General features: G+C 42.6%; 1 protein-coding gene across 15 annotated transcripts in view; it reads left to right on the top strand.

Annotated features, from left to right (window-relative positions):
- BICD1 (BICD cargo adaptor 1) overlaps positions 1 to 20,612 on the top strand; it is a 191,341-nt gene that overhangs the window by 144,077 nt on the left and 26,652 nt on the right. For 7 of the 15 annotated variants that reach the window (XM_053257263.1, XM_053257262.1, XM_053257265.1 and 4 more), the window contains one exon: positions 769 to 959. The exons of the other annotated variants lie outside the window; for them this stretch is intronic. In XM_053257263.1, coding sequence (XP_053113238.1) covers positions 769 to 959 — 191 coding nt within the window. The remainder of the gene's footprint in view (positions 1 to 768; positions 960 to 20,612) is intronic. 15 annotated transcript variants of the gene reach the window in all.

The following is a 20,612-nucleotide window of genomic DNA, read 5'->3' as shown; positions in this document are numbered from 1 at the left end:
TTCAAAAGGGAATGGCTATGGTTCAAAACCAGAGAGCATATCCTGGTTGCTTGTTTTCTTGTGGTTTTGTGGCTGTCCTGCTAACAAGCATCGAGAAAGGACAGGTAGAAGAGGGTGGGCAAATGCCCCACCTGGGAGAATGACGTCCAAGAACTGTGTCCAAATGAGATTTCCAACATCTGGAGATTTTGGGGGCAAACATTCCCTACCCATGTACTGTTTGTTCATTGTCAATGTTAAATGAAAATACTGTACTGTAAATGATAGCAGAAAATAGTCATGGGGCCTGAATAATCATTAACATCAGGCTTGGTGGGAGAAGTGAGCAGAAGGCTCATCTCAGGCCTGTGTAGTCTGTGATCCAGTAAGCCACATACAGTGGAGCAGCCATGTATTGTGGCCTGCTAGCTTCTTGCCAACACCCAAGGACAGTCCCAAGCAGGCAGCAACAATTTTAGCGGTCTCAAACAGGCAGCAAAAATAGAAGGCTTTGTCAGACCCATGCAGGCCACCTTGTATGGTGGGTGATCTGTGCTTGGCTTGATGGACCACAAACTGAACAGGCTTTTCTTATCTCTCTCAGATATATAAATGAGGCTCCCTTGTGTGAGAAATATGTCCTCCTGTGGGGTGGCAGCAACATGTCAGTTTGCTTTTGGGAGGGGAGAAAAAATGAATGTGTTATTGTCATTCATGGGGCCATTGCGCAGTAATTAAAGTAAAAACTCTTTTGTTTCTGTATGTATTTTTTCTTGGATCTCCTGCAAGACAATTCTCACCTTCCCCTTGTGATCAGAGCCATCCCAGGACTTCAGGGAACTACCTACTGCCTTTATTAAGAACCCCCCCTGATCACTCCTCCACAGAATCATTTCTTCTGAGGGGCCCCCCTTCCATGAATGAATTCTTCCATGGGCACCGTCTCAGAAAGGAAAAAAGGTTAACCGTGGCCATCCCAGGTAAACATTTTTTCCTTGGGTGCATGTAGTGCAAAATGATAAGCCAAGCATAGGGAGAATGCTCTCCAAATACTCTCCACATGCATTTTCTTAATTTGGGCACATTCTTCTGTCTTTTAAAAATAACAGATAAGCATCCTCAGAGTGCTCCAGACTAGTCCCACTCTAGTCAGTGGGAGTATTCTGGAGTATGTTATATATTTATACCCCACCCCTCCAGTGCACTATGACAGGGCGGCTCACAAAATTAGTAAAACAGATAAAACAGTATTCGATTAATACAATTAATAGGAGTATGTGGTTTGAGGATTCCATTTATTTTAGCTCTCACACAAACAAAATATTCAGTGGGACACATTTCTCTCTTTAAAACTAACAAACATGAATTTTATTACACACATTTGTTTTCCAAACGCAAGATAGAAGTTAGAGACATTAGCTGCCCCTGCTGATTTTAACAGGGGTTATATTGGCCTACACCATATCCAAGTTGGCGTTTACTTTCTCATTTGAAGCTATTTGATGGAATGATATAAACTGATGAAATGAGAGATGAGTCATATGTGGAAACTCTCATGACTTGGCAAACAATATATACTTTAATGCATCTCCTCAGATCTGGCATATGTTACCCCTTTCTGCCATGCCCCTTCCTTTCCAACCTCACTCCTGTTGCAGAGTACATTGTGATAGGGCTTGCAAAGTAAAAATGGAAGACGTTGCAGAAACTTTTGAAAGATAGTTTGAAAACTCCAGAAAACTTAGAAGGAAGAGCAGGTACTCCTAATCTTTGTCTGACATCATGGCCGCAATCCAACTGATGGCCGCAATCCAACTGAGCTGACTTCAGTGGTCTTAATCCCACTAAACTCTGTACTGTATGGGTTCTGAAGCACACACACTTCTCCAAGTTTGAGAAGCCCTGCTCTAGTATGTCGTGGTCAATACCTGAAAATTTGGCCTAATTTTAGTACTATTTCATTTTAATCCCACCCTTCCCCCCAAGAAGTTTAGGCTGGTATACACGGTTCACCCTCCTCCATTTTATCCTCCCATCAACCTTGTGAGGTAGGTTAGGCTGAAAGTAGGTAACAGGCCCAAGTGAGCTTCATGACAGAATGGGCCTTTGAGCCTGGATCCCCCTGATCCTAATTCAACACTCTAACTACTGTACTAGAGATGACCAACTTGAGGCTCTATAGCTGCTGTTGGACTACAACCAGTGTTGCTTATAACAGGGATATCCAGATGATGTTGATGTGACTGCAACTTCCATCTTCCTCTGTCATTGCACCTGGGAAAGATGGGAGTTGTAGTCAACAACATCTGGGAATCCCTGTTACAGGGAACTTACAGGGAGCATTGACTACAACACCCATCATCCCTAGCCACGATGGCCAGTAGCCACTGACTGTAGGAGTTATAGTCCAACAGCTGGAGAGCCTTAGATTAGTAAACCTGGAACTGTACTATACTAGCTCTCAAAATGCTGGCGGATGACTATTCATTTGAAAGAAGTATGTATATTCTGATCAGTCTCGATTTATGGAAGGTTTGGAGAGCTGCCAGGACCAGAACCAGACAAATACAGATTTGTGTGTGCTGCCCTGTGTAGTAAGCCCCCAGAACATTCATCCATGGTCCCTTCATTGCCTTGTATGTAGCATACTGAGAGCTTTAAAATGGAGAACCAAAGGAGAAAACTGTGCAAATGTAATATATTTGCCAGCATGGTGTAGGGGTTAGAGTGTTGCTCGAAGACCAGGAAGACCAGAGGATTCTCATCCAGCCATGAAATTCACTGGGTGACTCTGGGCTAGTCATGTATCTCTTAGCCTAACCTACCTCACAGGGTTATTGTGAGGATAAACACAACCATGTACACCGCTCTAGGCTCCTTGGAGGAAGAGCGGGATATAAATGTAAAAATAGATCAATAAATATAAAATCGAGCCCACTGTTGTGTCTATAATGAGAGGCCTTCTAAGTTATAAGCTCTGTCTGTAGTCTCATTTCAGTTGGAATATTGATGGGCTTGTATTTATATAGGAATTAGTCCTAGCCATTTTTCTTCATAGAAGGTATCTCAAACTGTATCCCAAAGAATTTGCTTTTGAAGAAGAGTCTTCTATTGCCAGTTTTTCACTTTACCAGACAGATAATTTTTAGAAGTATAATGTAAAAACACAACACCTCTCTTGAATTTTGGGAAGATTTTGTACACAAAGCAATGCTATGTGTTTTATTATTGAGGAAACAACTTTTCTTCACTGGAAATTGGCCATAACAGGAAGGACTGTGGCTTACTCATTTGCATTTTGGACTCTCAATAACCCTATTTTAATATGGTTCCTGATCTTTTAATGCCTGCTTTTTAAGGTTAAGTGTGTCAGATGGGTGCTGTTAGTCTAGGGGTTCAGTTGCTAAATAACCTTAAGCTCAGGAGCATGGAAATGAAGGCAGACCATAAGCATATGGTTCAAGATGTCAGAGAAGTTGCTTTACACTGAGGACTTATACAAGAGCTTTGACTGTAACAAAATGATAGACTAGAATGAAAGGATTTTTAGAGAACGTCGCTGTTTGAAATCACAGAGGTCTGTTTTATGACCAAATATTTGTAATATATGGAATAATGAATTATAAGAATCAAATCTTAGTACAGTTAGATTTACACAAATCATTAATTAGATGAAAGATTCAGGAATTATCTTGATTAATCAATGCAAACAAACTTTAGTTAACAAAGAATAGAATTGGCAATCACCTATTAGGATATGGTTCAACACAAATGTTCCGCTAAGAAGCAAGTTTCTGGGTCAGGACAAGCCCAAGCCAACATTAAATATGGCCAATAATGCCAACACATTGGATTTAAGTGTGTCACCAAAATGACAGATGCATGAGAGACGGTTAAAAATTTCTTTTCAATGTATACATTCTGCCAGCCCCACTTTTAAGATCCACTGTTGTCCTAACAAAAATGTCTTCTCCATACCCTCTTCATAGTTTCTGCCTCCTCTCTTCTGCCTCTTAAAAGGGCAGTTCGGCAGGAGAAGCTTCCTACTGTAGTACAGGAGCTATGCGTTCTCCCAATATTTGATTGTCTGTCAGTTAAAAACAAGGTCTTAGTTTCTCTCTTGCCTGGAGAGAGACAGTGGGAGGAGCCAGCTAGGGCTGAGGTGAGTCACATCTGGTGGGAGGGGCCACATTCCACCTCAATTTGAAGCTGCCTCTCTAAGAGGAGGTGGCCAGGGAAATTAGCGACCAGAACGTAGCGAACAGGAATTAGCAAACTGGTATACACGAGTTTTGCATGGCGTTTAGCAGGGAAGTGTGTGGGGGAGCTTGAAAGAAGCCCCTTGATCACAAGGAGCCCAGCGGGAAATGAAGGTAAGTACTATTCCCTCTTTCATATTCTTGGGAAATAAAGTTTGACAACTTGTTTGCCAAGAAATTTAGGACCAACAAAAGGAAGTACTTTTTCACACAATGCATAATCAACTTGTGGAATTCTCTGCCACAAGAAGTGGTGACAGCCAGCAACCTGGATGGCTTTAAGAGGGGCTTGGATAACTTTATTGAGGAGAGATCTATCAACGACTACTAGTTTGAGGGCTGTAGGCCAGCCTCAGAGGCAGGATGTGTCTGAATACCAGTTGTAGGGGAATAAGCAGGAGAGAGGCCATGCCCTCAGCTCCTGCCTGTGGGCTTCCCAGCAGCATCTGGTGGGCCACTGTATGAAACAGAATGCTGGACTAGATGGCCCTTGGGCCTGATCCAACAGGGCTGTTCTTATGTTCTTAGGTAACTTCAGCTGACAATTTCAGCTGAATAGCTGAAAACTTCAGCTAAGAACTGACTTTCAAATAAACAATCTCCAAATACTCTAAACAGCCAACAAAACCAGTCATGAAGATAGAAAACCAGCAGGGGAGGGGGCGCTTCCTAGTGTATTGCATGGAGTGTTACATGTATGAATATCTCTTTGATGGGCAGAAGTTGTGGGTGTGTGCTTGGTGCAAAGAGCTCCTGACTCTCTGGTAACAAGTTCATTCCCTCAAAGCTGTGGCTGATCTGGAGAAGCTCAGAGAGGTACATGGGCAAGTCCTTCAGGAATATGATAGAGGCACCCCACTCCCAGGCTGATGGCTCCTCTGCTGTCCGGGAGAATGAAGGTCTCGGGGAAGGATGACATCATTCTGAGGAAGAGGGAAACACTCTCTTGAAAAGGTATCCTTCCATGACTGATGGGCCCATATCCTCTCACATAGGGGATACTCCTCCAGGGGTTGGGGCCTTCCTAGTAGTGGGCAATTTGATCATTAGGGGTATAGAGAGATGGGTCTGTGACCAGTGTGGAAGGTTCTGGACATCACATGGCATCTAGACAGGCTGTTAGGCAGTGCTTGGGAGAGGTCGGCTGTCGTGGTGCACATCGGCACCAGCAATATTGAGAAATGCAGTCGGGAGGTCTTGGAAGCCAAATTTAGGCTGCTGGGCAACATATTGAAGTCCAGGATCCCCAAGGTAGCATTCTCAGAACTGCTACCTGATCCATGTGCAGGGCCCGCAAGACAGGTATTGCTGAGGGTTCTCAATGTGTGGATGAGACAGTGGTGCTGGGAGGAGAGGTTTAGATTTGTCAGGCACTGGGATACAGTTTGGGGCAAATGAAGCCTATAAAAAAGGGACGGACTCCACTTGAGCCAAGACTTGAGCCTCAGACTTGAGCCAAGATTGAACCAGACTGCTGGTGTTTAAAATAAAAACGGTTGCAGAGCAGCTTTTAAAATGATGCCTGGGGGATAGCTGACAGGAACTGGGCAGTATCTGGTTCAGCAGATGCCATCCCTTAAGGTGTGAGTGTGTAAATGCTTCAGATAAACCAGAAAGGGACAGAGTAGAATCAGATAAAGAGCAGACAGAAGGATGTGCTAGCACTCAAAGAGCTCAAATGGCCGTAAGAAAGATAGCACACAACAGGTAAGAGATTCAGCATATGGGTGCTCATATGCCAGTGCCAGAAACCACTGAGCCAAGGTGTGCTTGGTTGCTAATGAAAACATAGATACAGTGGGCATAACGGAAACTTGGTGGAACAATAATTACCAATGGGACACTATTATTCCTGGATATGAACTCTATAGGAAGGACAGGGAAGGGCGAATTGGGGGTGGAGTAGGTCTATATATTAAAGAAGGGGTAGAATCTAACAAGCTAGAAAACCTAGGAAGATTGGAGTCTTCCACTGAAACTCTGTGGGTGACAATACAAGGCCTGAAATGTGTTACTAGGGATGTGTCATTGCCCTCCATCCCGCACTCAAAATGGCAGTCAGAAATGACCTCTGAGGTCATTTCTGGCCACCCCCAAATTACAGATGTGTGAGTTTAACCCATTCTTTGCCCCCTGTGTATACCAAGGTTGGGTGTCCATTACTGCAGATACACGAAACCATGCATGGTGAGTCTGCGAATAAAATCTATCTTCACAGCGGAGGATACTGAACATATACCAGTGCCTGAACTAAGCTTCACAGCGGAGGATACTGAACATATACCAGTGCCTGAACTATGCTTGTCAGGGAAGGAGGCTAAAGAACTGAGTCTGATAGAGGTGAAGAGAGATGATGTTCTAAACTGTATGGAAAAATTAACAAATCACCAGGGCCAGAGGGCATATACCCAAGAGTCATTAAAGAACTCAAATGTGGGATTGCCAACCTCCTTGCAAAATTTTATAACTTATCCCTACAATCAGACTCTGTACCAGAGGACTGGAAAGTAGACCACATAACACTGATTTTCAAAAAGGGATTTAGGGGGCATGCAGGAAATTGCAGGCTGGTTAGCTTAATGTCTGTGCCAGGCAAATTGATGGAAAGCATTCTCAAGGATAAAATTGTTAAGCACATGGAAGAACAGGCCCTGATGAAAGAGAACAAGCATGGCTTCTGCAAAGGTAAATTTTGCCTCACCAACCTTTTGGAGTACTTTGAGAGTGTCAACAGGCATGTGGATAAAGGTGATCCAGTTGACATAGTATACTTCGACTTCCAAAAAGCTTTTAACAAAGTTCCTCATCAAAGACTCTTGAGAAAACTTAGAAGTCATGGCATAAGGGGAAAGGTTCATGTGTGAATTGGTAAATGGTTGAAAGACAGGAAACAGAGGATAGGTATAAATGGAAAGTTATCTAAATGAAGGGAAGTAAGAAGTGGGGTCCCCCAGGAATCTATACTGGGACCAGTGCTTTTACATTTATTCATAAATGATCTAGAAGTTGGGTTAAACACTGAGGTGGCCAAATGACACCAAATTATTTAGGGTAGTGAAATCCAAAATGGATTGTGAGGAGCTCCAGAAGGATCTCTCCAAACTGGGGGAGCGGGCAACAAAATGGCAAATTCAGTTCAGTGTTAGCAAGTGTAGAGTGATGCGTATTGGGGCAAAAAACTCCAACTTCACATATACGCTGATGGGGTCTGAGCTTTCGGTGACTGAGCAGAAGAGAGATCTTGGTGTCGTGGTGGACAGCTCATTGAATGTAAATCTACATTCGACCAAATAGAATACAGATTGTGGTATTTTAGGTCATATAAGTAATTCTGCCACCACTCCAATAATTACACTGTTAGAATGTACTAAAGTTGATGTGCCTTTGGTGGAATTGACAATGAGGCTGTTCCCACGATCACTGGAAAGCGGGCTAAGGGAACTTAGCCTGCTTTCTAGTGATTGTGGGAACACTGGGCTCGCGGACGAGCCTGGTGCTCCCAAGGTGGCTAGCCTGCCTAAAACACCCTCCCCTTAAATGAGGTTAATGGAGTGGGCACTCCGTTAACCTTGTCTTCCTGCTCAAGTGCTGCTGCGATGTGCAGCGACACATGAGTAGACCCCTGACCAGGAGGCTACAACCCACCTCCCGGTATTGGGGGTCTCCTCAGAATGCCCTGTGCAGTTGCGTGGGGTATCCTGGGACTTCTGGGGGCTGCATGGCCCCCCGATCTCCGCAGCCCCCATTGGCTCCGTGACGGAGCTGGCAGTTGTGCAGGCGGCCTATCCAGCCGCCCAGGGCTACACGTTTGATCGTCTGTGGGGAGAGTGGGCTAAGTGGGTTGTATTTTTAGTTCTTCTAAAACGGAAGAGTTTACTATCCCAGCATCCCCTTTCTAAAAAAACGATTCATCTTAATTTATACCTTGCTTCTTGGTCTAGGTGCTTTATTCTGATCTGTTGCAAGGAATGCTTGTTTTTAGACTTTTATACTGACATTCCAATGACTTAAAAGCAATGTAAAACATTATAAAATGTTGCAATAAAACAAGTTTTGGGCCAACTAAAAATAGGGGCAACAAACTAAGCAAATGTTTGCCATTGCTTTTGAAATACAGAGAGGCTAAGGCTCAAACCAGCTTTGACTCAATGTGCAGCAGCTGTGAAAAAGGCCAGTTCCATGCTTGGAATCATTAGGAAGGGGATTGAAAAGAAAACTGCTAATATTAGAATGCCTTTATACAAAACTATGGTGTGGCTACATTTGGAGTTCAGTGAACATTTCTGGTCACTATACCTCAGAAAGGACATAGGTGCAGAAGAGGGCAAGCAAGATGATCAGGGGCCCAGAGCACCTTCCTTATGAGGCAAGGCTACAGCATCTGGGGCTTTTCTGTTTAGAAAAAAAGATGACTGAGGGGAGACATGATAAGAAGTCTATAAAATCATGCATGGTGTGGAGAAAGTTGATAGAAATTTTTCTCTGTCTCTCAACACTAGAATCAGGGGTCATCACATGAAACTGATTGCCAAGAAATTTAGGACGGACAAAAGAAAGTACTTTTTTCACACAACACATAATTAACCTATGAAATTCTCTGCTACAAGATGTGGTGACAGCCACCAGCCTGGATGGTTTTAAGAAGGGTTTAGATAAATTCACAGAGGACAGGTCTACCGGTGGCTCCTAGTCTGAGTACTATAGGCCACCTTCAGCCTCAGAGGCAAGATGCCTCTAAATACCAGCTGCAGGAGAGCAAGATCAGAAGAGAGGGCATGTCCTCAGCTCTTGCCTGTGGGCTTCCCAGAAGCATCTGGTGGGCCACTGTGTGAGACAGGATACTGGACAAGACAGGCCTTGGGCCTGATCCAGCAGCGCTGTTCTTATGTAAGATTGTATGTTGAGCAGGAGCTGTGTTGGAGGGATCCTTGTTTTTAACTGACAGACGATCAAATATTGGGAGAACACATAGCTCCTACCCTATTCTTGATCGTGTGAACTGCCCTAACAATTGTGACACCATCGAAACTTTGCAAAATGCAGGATAATCCCTCATGAGAAGTAAGCCTCAGAGGAAATGAATTTTATTTATCTTTATTTATTTCACATATTTACATGCCTCCTAAAACCTATGTCTCTGGGCGGTTTATAATAAAAACAACACAATTTAAAACATCATTGAAACATTAAAATTATTTAAAATTTAACACAGTATTAAAAACTGTGGGGTTTGGGGTGGGGTTTTATGTTTGTTTGTTTTGCAGCTAGACACAGTATACAGTACCTTACCAAATAGAATACAGACTGTGGTATTTTAGGTCATATAAGTAATTTTGCCACCACTCTGAGAATTACACTGTTAGAAAGTACGAAAGCTGATGGGCCTTTGGTGGAACTGACAATATGTATTTTTAGTTCTTCTAAAATGGAAGAGCTTAGTATCCCAGCATTTGCCTTTCCAAAAAAACTATTCAACTTAATTTATACCTTGCTTCTTAGTCGAGGTACTTTATTCTGATCTATTGCAAGAAATGCTTGCTTTTAGACTTTTATACTGCCATTCCAAGCAATGTAAAACATTATCAAACGTTGCAATAAAACCAGTTTTTGGTCAACTTAAAACAGAGGCAACAAACTCAGCAAATGCTTGCCGTTGCTTTTGAAATACAGAGAGGCTCAGGCTCAAACCACCTTCCAAGGGGAGCCAGCTGTCAGTGCTGAGTCATGGGCAGCAGCCACTAGGTGGCACCAGGCTAGAAGCCAGGACTAACCAGGCAAGGCCCAGGGATCAACACCAGTAGCCCAAGTACACAGATGTGCTGGAGGTGAGATCAAGTCAAGCCAGACATTAGGAACAAATCAGGAACTGAAGGCCAGGAAAGCACCAGAGTTCAGGCCAAGGAGACAGCACAAAGAAGAACAAACAGCCTAGCAGCAAGGATTTGCTGAAAGTGGCAAAGTCTGCATCAGATGGGAAGCTTCTTATACTCTTCTGTCTACAGGGAAGCCAATCACAATCCACACTGAGCAGGGCCAGCATTGAGCCCAGAGATTCAAAAGCTGTTGCAATACAGCAAGTCACCACAAGGGTCAGTCGTAAGAAGAGTCTCAACTCTAGGGAGTAGTGGTGTGCACGGACCAGTCCGGGGCCATACAAAAGGCCTCCGGACCGGTCCGGAATTCCGGTGGTTCGGCGGGGGGGAGTGTGTCTTTAGGGGTGGTGGTAGTACATTACGCCCCCCCTCGCCGCTCTTCCCCCTCCAGTGCTGGACTTTCCAAAAACGTTCTTGGGGTGGTCTCCCCCTGAGAATACTTTGTGGGCCCATGGAGTTTGTTTATTTTATTTTATTTTATTTTTACATTTTATATCCTACTCTTCCTCCAAGGAGCCCAGAGCGGTGTACTACATACTTAGGTTTCTCCTCACAACAACCCTGTGAAGTAGGTTAGGCTGAGAGAGAAGTGACTGGCCCAGAGTCACCCAGCTAGTATCATGGCTGAATGGGGATTTGAACTCGGGTCTCCCCGGTCCTAGTCCAGCACTCTAACCATTGCACTACGCTGGCTCTGTCTAACCAGTTCTAACCTGGAAACAAGATAACTTGTGATACTGGCCAACTTTCCCTGTTCTTCCCTTTTCTAACTGCAGATAAGGAGAGCCAAGAATAGAAAGAAAAGGGAAAGGAAAGAAAAAGGAATAACTTTTAAATAAAATTTAAAATAGTATATGCTTTCTTAATTAAAAATGCTGCATTTTTTAAACCTGGTCCATATGGTGTTATTTTTAATATATGTTAAGGAGCAGGTGCTAAATTGTTTGGTGCTATATTTTGTGCTATTTAATTTTATGTGATAAAAGAACATGTAACATATTTTGATAATGTATTGCATGTAGATTTCTTTTTTATTTCACATTCTGGAAGCATGACAACACATTAAAGAAAATGAACTGATTTTTCTAACAGGAAACGTAAAAAACTAACTTCACTGGAAAGTACTGTAAGATTTATCTTTTGGTTTTAGTAGACAAAAACCACTGTGATTTTAGGAAAATTGATGGCACTATTTCTTTCAACTGAAAAGGGTAGCATTAGATGTTTTAATTCCATTGATTACATCAGAATTAAATAATGTTTTTAAAAACTTTTTTAAAAACTTCAGAGAACATTTGGAAATAAAATATTTATTGGAAACACATTAGATCCGAGAGCTTACTTGGTAGAATCTGAGCTCTTTCTCCATGGATGTACATAATGGAATTTAATTATCATTGGATGTGGTGTTCCAAAAAAGATGGCATTAAACAATCAATTTAATCTCAGTATCATCCCCCGTTCTTCATATACTGCCAAGTGCCCTTTCTGTACTTAACATATGTATTATCTGAGTTTGATTTATTAATAACTAATGTGTGGGGCCCAGCCGCTATATGTATGTATGTATGTATGTATGTATGTTACATTTTATATCCTGCTCTTCCTCCAAGGAGCCCAGAGTGGTGTACTACATGCTTAGGTTTCTCCTCACAACAGCCCTGTGAAGTAGGTTAGGCTGAGAGAGAGTGACTGGCCCAGAGTCACCCAGGTAGTTTCATGGCTGAATGGGGATTTGAACTCGGGTCTCCCCGGTCCTAGTCCACAGAGGCGTATTTAGGGAAAATAGCGCCTAGGGAAAGCACTGAAATTGCGCCCCCTGTCCAAACATCTGACACCCATCTTTCAGATAACTTTACCATAATATCAGCTGAAAAATACAAGTCAAGCTTGTTAATCTTTTAATGTTTCAAAAACTATTTAGCAGTGGATGTAGCCAGACCAAAAAATGCTGGAAAACTATGAGTTTCAGTATGCTGGGGCTCATGAAATACCCAAATACTATGTGGAGGTGTACTTGGAAAACTAAACAGAAGTGCCTGTCTAATTCTCTACTATGCACTGTAGCATCACTATTACATAATTTTTAAAAATAAATGGAGAATTTGACTTTTCCCAGATACTCTGAAAATAATTAAAGGATATGCAGAGTAAACTGTGTCACTGCTTGGAATATATTCTAGTATTTGAGAAAGACAATTAAAATGAGAGAAAGAGAGCAAAAAACTCCCAGTGAGCCTTAATATTAAGGATTTCACACTGATTCAAAGACAAACTCACCATTAATAGCCATATTATTAAGACATCACATTTAACTCACTTATCACAAGAACCAAAGTAAGAGCAAATGAATACAATCCTAGCTCATAAGCTTCAGCTCAGTATTCACAAGCCCTGATTCTCTGTACTTAGTGCCAAACTAAGTATGTCTACAGTAACACACACACACACACACACACACACACACACACATATATAAAATTACCTGTAGCCCCTTTGGGGGGGCTTCCTAAAGGCCATGTGTGGGGGGTCTGCAAAGGTTTCCCCTCCCCCCGCTGGCCTCTAGGGCCTCACAGAGGCCATTTGAGCATGCATGGTGGCCATTTTGTTTTTGGCCGCCATTTTTTAAAATTTTAAAATTTAAGAATGGCGCCCCCTTCAAGTGGCGCCTGGGGCATGTGCCCTGCCTGCCCCACCCTAGATACGCCCCTGCTAGTCCAGCACTCTAGCCACTATACCACCCTGGCGCCCTATATGAAGGCAGCTTTTGGAAAAAGGTGAATCTGCTTGCTCCTTTATTTCATATAATGATCAAATTGCAAATTGTTCCAAAATAGATTTATCTTGCAAGTAGGTTCCTGTCTCACTTCATCCTCAAGTTCAGTGGTTAGCATTCTGCACAGCGAAATGTAGTTGGTAAAGACTCTCCTGCACTGCTGTGTGTATCTCAAACTACACTGTGGTGTTGCAGAACAAGGCTGGTGCCATGCTACTTAAAATTGTGCTATCGCAGTTGTATGGAGCATTACATCAGTTGGAATAATTGACGTAGCTTTGCACAACTGCGATTGCACAGTTTTCAGTAGCAGTGCACCAGCCCTCTCCTGCCACACCTTCGGTGTTGTTTGAGACATGTACAGCAGCATGGGAGGGTCTGCACTGCCAGTGTTTCACTGTCTAGAATGTCTGCCAGTGCCTGCAATTTGGTCCATTTTGCCTGTGACATTTTTGCAACTTGGAGGAAAATCTCCATTTGGGGAAAAAAAAGAAATCTGAATCTCTAGCCTCCTCATTGCAGAAAGTACAGATAACATAGGCAAATTCTGCTAAAAAGTTAGAAACCAGTTCCTGTTCAGATAACGCTTCTACCATACCAGGGTTAGGCAACATGCAGCTCTCCAGATGTTACTGGAGAGTGACTCCCATCACCTCCAGCCATAATTTTACAGTTGGGAATGATGGAAGTTGTTGTTCAACAACATCTGTAACATATGCATTGCCAACGCATGCCATTAGTAACATATGCAGTGATAGTTAAAAGATATCATAAATCATGGCTTTAAAAATATAATTATTTAATGAAAATAAGTCCTTAATACAATGCTTTAAATGTAACCTCTATGGGCTGTTATAGACATCTGAAAACTTCTCCATGTGTAATGGCCCAAGTAGCCCAGTGGATGCAGCCACATGTGCAATAATACTGCTTGGGATTGTGCCCAGAGTGTGTTAGCAGCAGTGAGGTTTCGCAACCTATCTGCAAACCCTCCTTCCAGATTTATATCAAGGGGCCTAAATATCCAAGCTTTAATAATGTCAAGTCAAGTCAAATCAAATCAATCAATCAATGTATGACTTGGTTGGCTTGAATGTGTACCTGATTGCAAACTTGATCTTTTTCTAAAAAATCAAAATCTGTTCTCTCTGATTTAAAGATGAAAAGAATATCTAGGAAGGAAGCAAGAACACATATAAATTCCATTATTCTTATCACTCATACCCTTTGATTCTAAACACTAACCTTGCACCAAGTGATTCTTCACAAGTAAATATCCTTAAGGTTATATCCATAGTTAATTTAAATAGAAGTGACGTGAGTGCTATCCGATATGTTTCCGGGCAAAGTACAAAATGCTAGTTATTACCTTTAAAGCCCTGAATGGCTTAGATCCGGGTTACCTGAGAGAGTGCCTTTCTCTACAAGATCCCCACCGCTCATTTAGATCATCAGAAGGGGTCCGTCTTTGGGAGCCATAGGTTCATCTGGTGGTGACTGGGATCAGGCCTTGTCGCCTCTAGGTCATGGAACATGCTCCCTGTGGATGTAAGAGCTCCCTGTGGATATCCCTTGGAGGCCTTCAGGAGAGCCTTAAAGACCTATCTTTTTAGCCTGGCTTTTAATGTTAATCTAGTTTGAATTTTAATGAGTTTTAATCTGGTTTAAATGTTTTCTAATTTTAATTGTTTTATTATGTGTTTTTTATTTTAATGTGAACCACCCTGAGCCACTTTAGGAAGGGCTGAATGAATGAATGAATGAGTAAAACTTAGGCTGGGTTCTAACATTTAACTGGGATACATAACCAAGACCAAATCAGGATCAGAGGCAGATTATCTATACTGGTTAAATGTGATTTAACCATAGCAGTTTGACCAGGTTTGCCTGGGAAATCTGTGTTTTCATAGCCAGCTCTGTGGGGCTCAGCAATCCTGGTTAACACTTTAGTAGAGACAAGCCTTCCTCCAGTGACCACCTTTTATTGAATTTGCTGCAGACTGTTTGCTCGGCTGTTGCTCAGAATTGAATTCTCAGTTCTATGATCTGTAAATTAGAGTTGCATGTGCAGAGCTTTGACTGTTTTATGCTGGCAAGTCATAAAATCCAATTTATAGATTTTTAAAAAATCATTCACATTTCTGACAACAAGAATAACCCAATTAAATTTTATCAGGCTCTGGCTTTCTGCAGAATGCATTCTTAATATGCACAGTGGGGTAGCTCCTAGTTGCAAGGAGCTCTGTGAGCTGTTTTGGAGCCACCACATGTTTACCGAAGCTAGCCGATGGATCAGGACATCAGGCAAATTACAAGACTCTTGTATTCTCTATCTAACCAATTATTTTTACACTGCTCTGAAATGAAAGCAGGTACTTCTTATAGAAGCTAACTCTCAGTTTATTCTTTTTTCTGTCCATTTTTTCAATGTACTTTTTGTCTTCACTTTAACATATCATGTCTTTGTCTGTATCAGTCTCATCATTATTTTAGATCGATCACATTTGATAAGCTCATTGAATTAAATCAATGAGCACTGCATATACATATGATCATTCCAGCTTTGGTACAAGTTCTGAAAGCCTTTTGGAAACTGGGGAAGAAAAACCAACAGAAACTTTGCTAAGGGCTTTACTTGGTTTCAACAGATTCACAAACTAGCTAGCTAAACATACTTTTGCCTCTTGGTGCCACTGCTTTGTGCTTTTCCTTCTGGTCTGGTTAGATTTCCAAGTACTGCAGACAAGACTGAGAGCATACATTTCATGCTGCACAATATGATTTAATAAAAGTAAGGACACAAATTCACTGCTGTGCCTCATGCATTGATTTCTCTCCAAATTCTCATCTTGATTTTTTTTTTAATAGAGCGGGGGTCATGCTATTAAAACCATATATTTTTTGTAAGCAGATCACATATATCTTTGGTCAAGCCATGTTAAATAACTGGGAAGCACTGAGGCAGAATACATGCTTAAACCTCAGGTATAACAACTCCCCCCACCTGCCATTAGTAGGAAAAATGGTTGTCGATAGAATAGTTCACAGTTAAAGAATTCATTTGCCTTGAAGTTGTCCTTTATAGGTTCCAGCTAAGGCTCAGTTCATAGGTTTGCTAGCAGCATTGTTGCCACATGAAAGTTAAACTGTGGGGGTAAAGGAAAGTGGTGCAATTCCACATAGTTGCAGGAGTTACAGCTGACTAGGGCAATCTTTGGCATGCCGTTATAAAGCACTTGGCATGACACAGGTTGTTTTCTCTGTATCCACAATCCTCTGTTTCCAAGTGTTGGAACCTTTTAAGAATTCTTGATACAAACTTCAGGAGGTCCCCTTCACCCAAGATGGTTTAACAAGCTGTTTGTTAGTTTACAGTATTTCTTATCCTTCTCTTTCAATCCCAGGGACCCACAGATTTTGTGGGTTATCAATTCTTCCGCCCCGCCCCACAAGTAATATGTAAGCATATTGTATTGTGCTGCTCATTTGAAAATGCAGACATACCAGTCAGAAACGAGGACTGATTCACAAGAGTACACCTTGCGTCCCAGATTGCATAGTATAGGGGTTCCTAACCTGTGGTTCTCCAGATGTTGCTGAACTACAAGTCCCATCACCCCCAGGTACAATTTATTGTGGCAGGGGATGATGGGGGTTGTAGTTCAGCAACATCTGGAGTGCCATAGGTTGGGAACCCCTGGCATAGTATAAATGACAAGCTTGTAGTGTGAGACAGTAGAATTCAGACTTTCTAAATTCAGGGAGTTATTTCCTCATAGATCTCTCTGTCTTGATGACTCTGTATGTTGCAAAAGATTCTGAGGTGTATTCTTGGGTGCAACCTTATTTGTCTTTGAAAACTAGTTATAATAATCCTGCATTAACTTAATACAACCTCCAATACACTCCTAGCACTCCCAATCCCTATATTGTGCATTGCACAGGAAGATCAGATCTTTTCCATTTCTGGCCAGAAAGGATAATAGATCACCTAACTTGTGAGATCTCTTGGCCTGGTAGCCAGAGTATTGACCAGCAGGGGAGTTGTCTAGCAGTGCCACCAGATCAAACAAGTCAGAAGATGCAGTGCTGAATAAGGGAGTTGCCCATAAGAATACTATACTAAGAAACCAGGAGCTGGTGCAGAATTGTTACACTGGCAGCTTCCAGGTAGCAACTTAAGGTTTTTGTAGTCAGCTGTCTGACTTCTAGTGCACTAGGGAGGCCCTGATCCTGGTCACACTTAGGGTAAGGGTTCTTATCCCAAGCAGGGCTCAGAAGTAGAATGCCCTGTGTCTTCTGGCCTGGGATGTCCTCTTTTGCAGAGGAGATACACTAGGGAGGCAAGGCAAGTCAGGGTTGCAGTACTGTGGAGAGCTCTAAGGGATAATTTACTCCAGAGGTAAAGGTAAAGTGTGCTGAAGTTGATTTTGACTCTTGACTATGGTTTTCTTTTGGTAGAATACAGGAGAGGTTTATCATTGCTTCCTCCTGAGCAGTATGAGATGATGCTTATCAGCATCTTCCTATATCACTGCTGCCCAATATAGTACCAGCGGGGATTCGAACTGGCAACCTTCTGCTTGTTAGTCAAGCATTTCCCCGCTGCGCCATTAGGTGGTTAAGCAGAGGTAGATTGAGCCGTTAGATGTCTCGGAGCTCAGGCTACTCCTCTTGGGCTGCCGCTCCCTGCCTGAGATTGAAAGCCTTATAGAGGCAGCCTTCTAGTTTGGAGTATGGCATTCCTCCCTCCTATCAGATCCAACGTAGCCTGTTGCTGGCATGGAGTTACTGAGGAGCCAGCAGCAAGGTGTGGGAGGGGGCAGCTCTTCAGGGGGCTTGGGCTTTGTGGGTACTATTGCTGGGGCCTCTCGTTCTGGTGTTCCTTTAGGCTCTGACTCAATGCTGGGGTTGCAGCACCATGGAGAGCACTGAGGGACAGGTTGCTCCAACAGCAACCAGAGGCAGAGAGAGCCCTTTGTGAGATTGAAATCTGTGCTCATGACAGATTATTCGGACGATCCATTTGCCACAGCCACACAGCAATCTGAAAAGAGGCAGCTGGCCATATGCAGAATGATAAGATGAACTGGATCTGAATCTCTGTTTCTTTAAGGATCCAGATTTGGTGGCCGGGTGGGGGAGAAGGGAGTTGAGTTTTGCTGCAAGGGTATTGTTTGTAACATTGCTGCCTGTCCTAATCTGATCAGCTACTGCAACTATCTATGTTAATGCAGTTGCAGTGTGGTTATGCACAATGTAATAGATGCTGGGGACTGGTTTTGGTTGTGCCGTTGAATACTTGATCCAATGTTTAAAGACATGTTAAGTAGAACCTTAAGAGGTGTCAATCAAATTGTGCATCTCTTCAGCCTGATGCTATCTGGACTGGTGTCAAAATGTATGTGTTAATGAAACCTTTTTTCTTCTGAAGTCAAAACTGTATGCCACACTTTAAATAACAAGCATATATACTCTCAGTACTGTATGTTATTTCTGTGGACTGTATGAAACCTATAGAATGAAATGAAACTTCACATCTCTTTTCTGTCAGTTTCCTGTGTCTGCTACTTCACTAACCTCTTGGGTAGACTGTCAATCGATTTAGTGAGGAATAATTAAAATTATGTTTCAACACAACTTCATTGTTTTGAAAATATCAAGTTTTGTTTAAAGGGTAGAGTAACATAATCATTCTCTGTACATCTGTCAACGTATTTGCTATATAATTATTAATGTAATAGAGGGGCATCAGTGCAGTTCAAACGAGGAATACTTTTTACAGTTAGGGGCCAGGGCTTCTGAGCAAGGTAACATGTCAATTGCTCTGTAAGGGGCCAAAATGGCTGTAGTAGAACTGTTACAAACTTTGCAGAAGTATAAAGCCCTGCACAAGGATCTGCACAAGGGTCCTGTTGGATCAGACACGGAGGCTATTCACACAAGCATGCAAAACCGGGCTAAGGGAGCCCAGCCTGTTTTTGCATGCTTGTGTGAACCGCCAGCAAACCCACCTAAGTAGCCTCCCAGTTAAACGAGGTTAAGGGGGCAAGTGCTCCCTTACCCTCATTTTTCGGATCATGTGGCACACTTGGGGGGAGGGGGGATCCCAGTAATGCACCATGCACTCATGCAGTGCATTATTTGGACTCCGAGGGTTGGGGTGATGTGCAGTGCTGCGTCCCGGCACCCTGACACTGGGAGCTGCAGCAGGAGCTGCTGCTCGTCTGGGCGGGCAATCCGCCCAGGGACTAAGAGCTGATCGTCTGCAGGGAAGGCAAGTTAAACCCTCCTTCCCCGCAGATCACCTGTGAGCTCTTCTCACGGATCGTGAGAAGAGCCCTCAAGGGCCCCTCTACTCCTGGGCTGCACAACTCCAGTCCTCACGCTGCTGATGGACTACAACTCCCATCTTCCCCAGGCACAATGGTCAATAGTCAGGGATGATGGAAGTTGTAGCTAGCTGGAGGGCTAGTTGTGCAGCCCTGCTCTAGTCAAGTGTAGTGGCCAGCCAGATGCTTCCAGGATGCCCACAAGTCAGGTATTGTCTGTCTCAGGCATCTGTCATTCAGAGGTATATTGCCTCTGAATGTGGCTTCATTTAACTACTGTGGCCAATTGCTCTTGATAGGCATACCCTCCCTGTCTAACTCCCTGTTCAAGGCATCTAAGCCAGTGGCCATCTCCATATATTGTGGTCGTGGAATGTGTAATTATGCATTGTGTGAAGAAATTAATTTATTCTGTCTGCCATGAATCGACTGCTACGCAATTAAACTGAGTGACAACCCCAGTACTAGTATTATGAGAAAGGGTAAAACTTTCTTTTTATCCACTTTCTTCAGACTATTAATAGTTTAACAAATCTCTATCTTGTCCTCCCTTTGTCATAGTTTTTTTTCTTAACTAAAAGCCTCAAATGCCTGCACTCAGATGTCTCCGATCCTTGAGCATGTTGACAGCCCATTCAAGTACCTTTCCCACTTTTAAGATATTGTTTGTGGGTTTGGTGGGACCAGAACTGTACGTGGTATTCCAGTCTATGCACACTATTCCAATCTGCACTACAGATTTATATAAAGGCTCTATGGTACTGGCCATTATTATATATCTCAAATCAAACCCATTCTTCTCTCCACAGTTTAACAGCAAAACTCTTTCCCCTCCCAAATCAAACTAGAACAGGAGCTGTGAACTTTTGACCCCTGCACAGCTTCTTCATACATAGAACATATGGAGTAAGAAATTACATACAAAGATTTGAAAAACACAAAGAGGAGTTTCAGGCCTCTTTCCTTCAAGATCTGCAATCAGTTTCAGGGAACTGGATCTTACCACATCTTGGAAGGATGATTCTTAGTTTTATTGGCTTTTTAAAATAAAGAAAACATTCAAATTCATTGAGGTCTACCAATGACTGTAAGTCATGCTTACTAAATAAAACCTCCAAGTACAGAAGCAGTATACACATTAATACCAAATGCTGGGGACAAAACACAGGAGGAGGACAATACTTCCAAGAGCTGTTTGTGAGTGCCCAGAGGCATCTGGTTGGCTGCCATCCAAAACTAGATGGACTTTTGATCTGATCCACTAAAGCATATCTTACATTATTTTATACCAGGTGTTTTTGGAAAGGTAACATTTCCTTTCCTTTCCAGGATTGAAAAGGGAAGAAACCTGGAAGAATATAGCATTTAGAAGAAAGATCTGAACATGTTCTTT

This window comes from Hemicordylus capensis, chromosome 5 (assembly GCF_027244095.1).
Source record: "Hemicordylus capensis ecotype Gifberg chromosome 5, rHemCap1.1.pri, whole genome shotgun sequence".
Lineage (NCBI taxonomy): Eukaryota > Metazoa > Chordata > Lepidosauria > Squamata > Cordylidae > Hemicordylus > Hemicordylus capensis.
The sequence above is the reverse complement of the archived record's forward strand: the minus strand, read 5'-3'. Positions and strand labels throughout refer to the sequence as shown.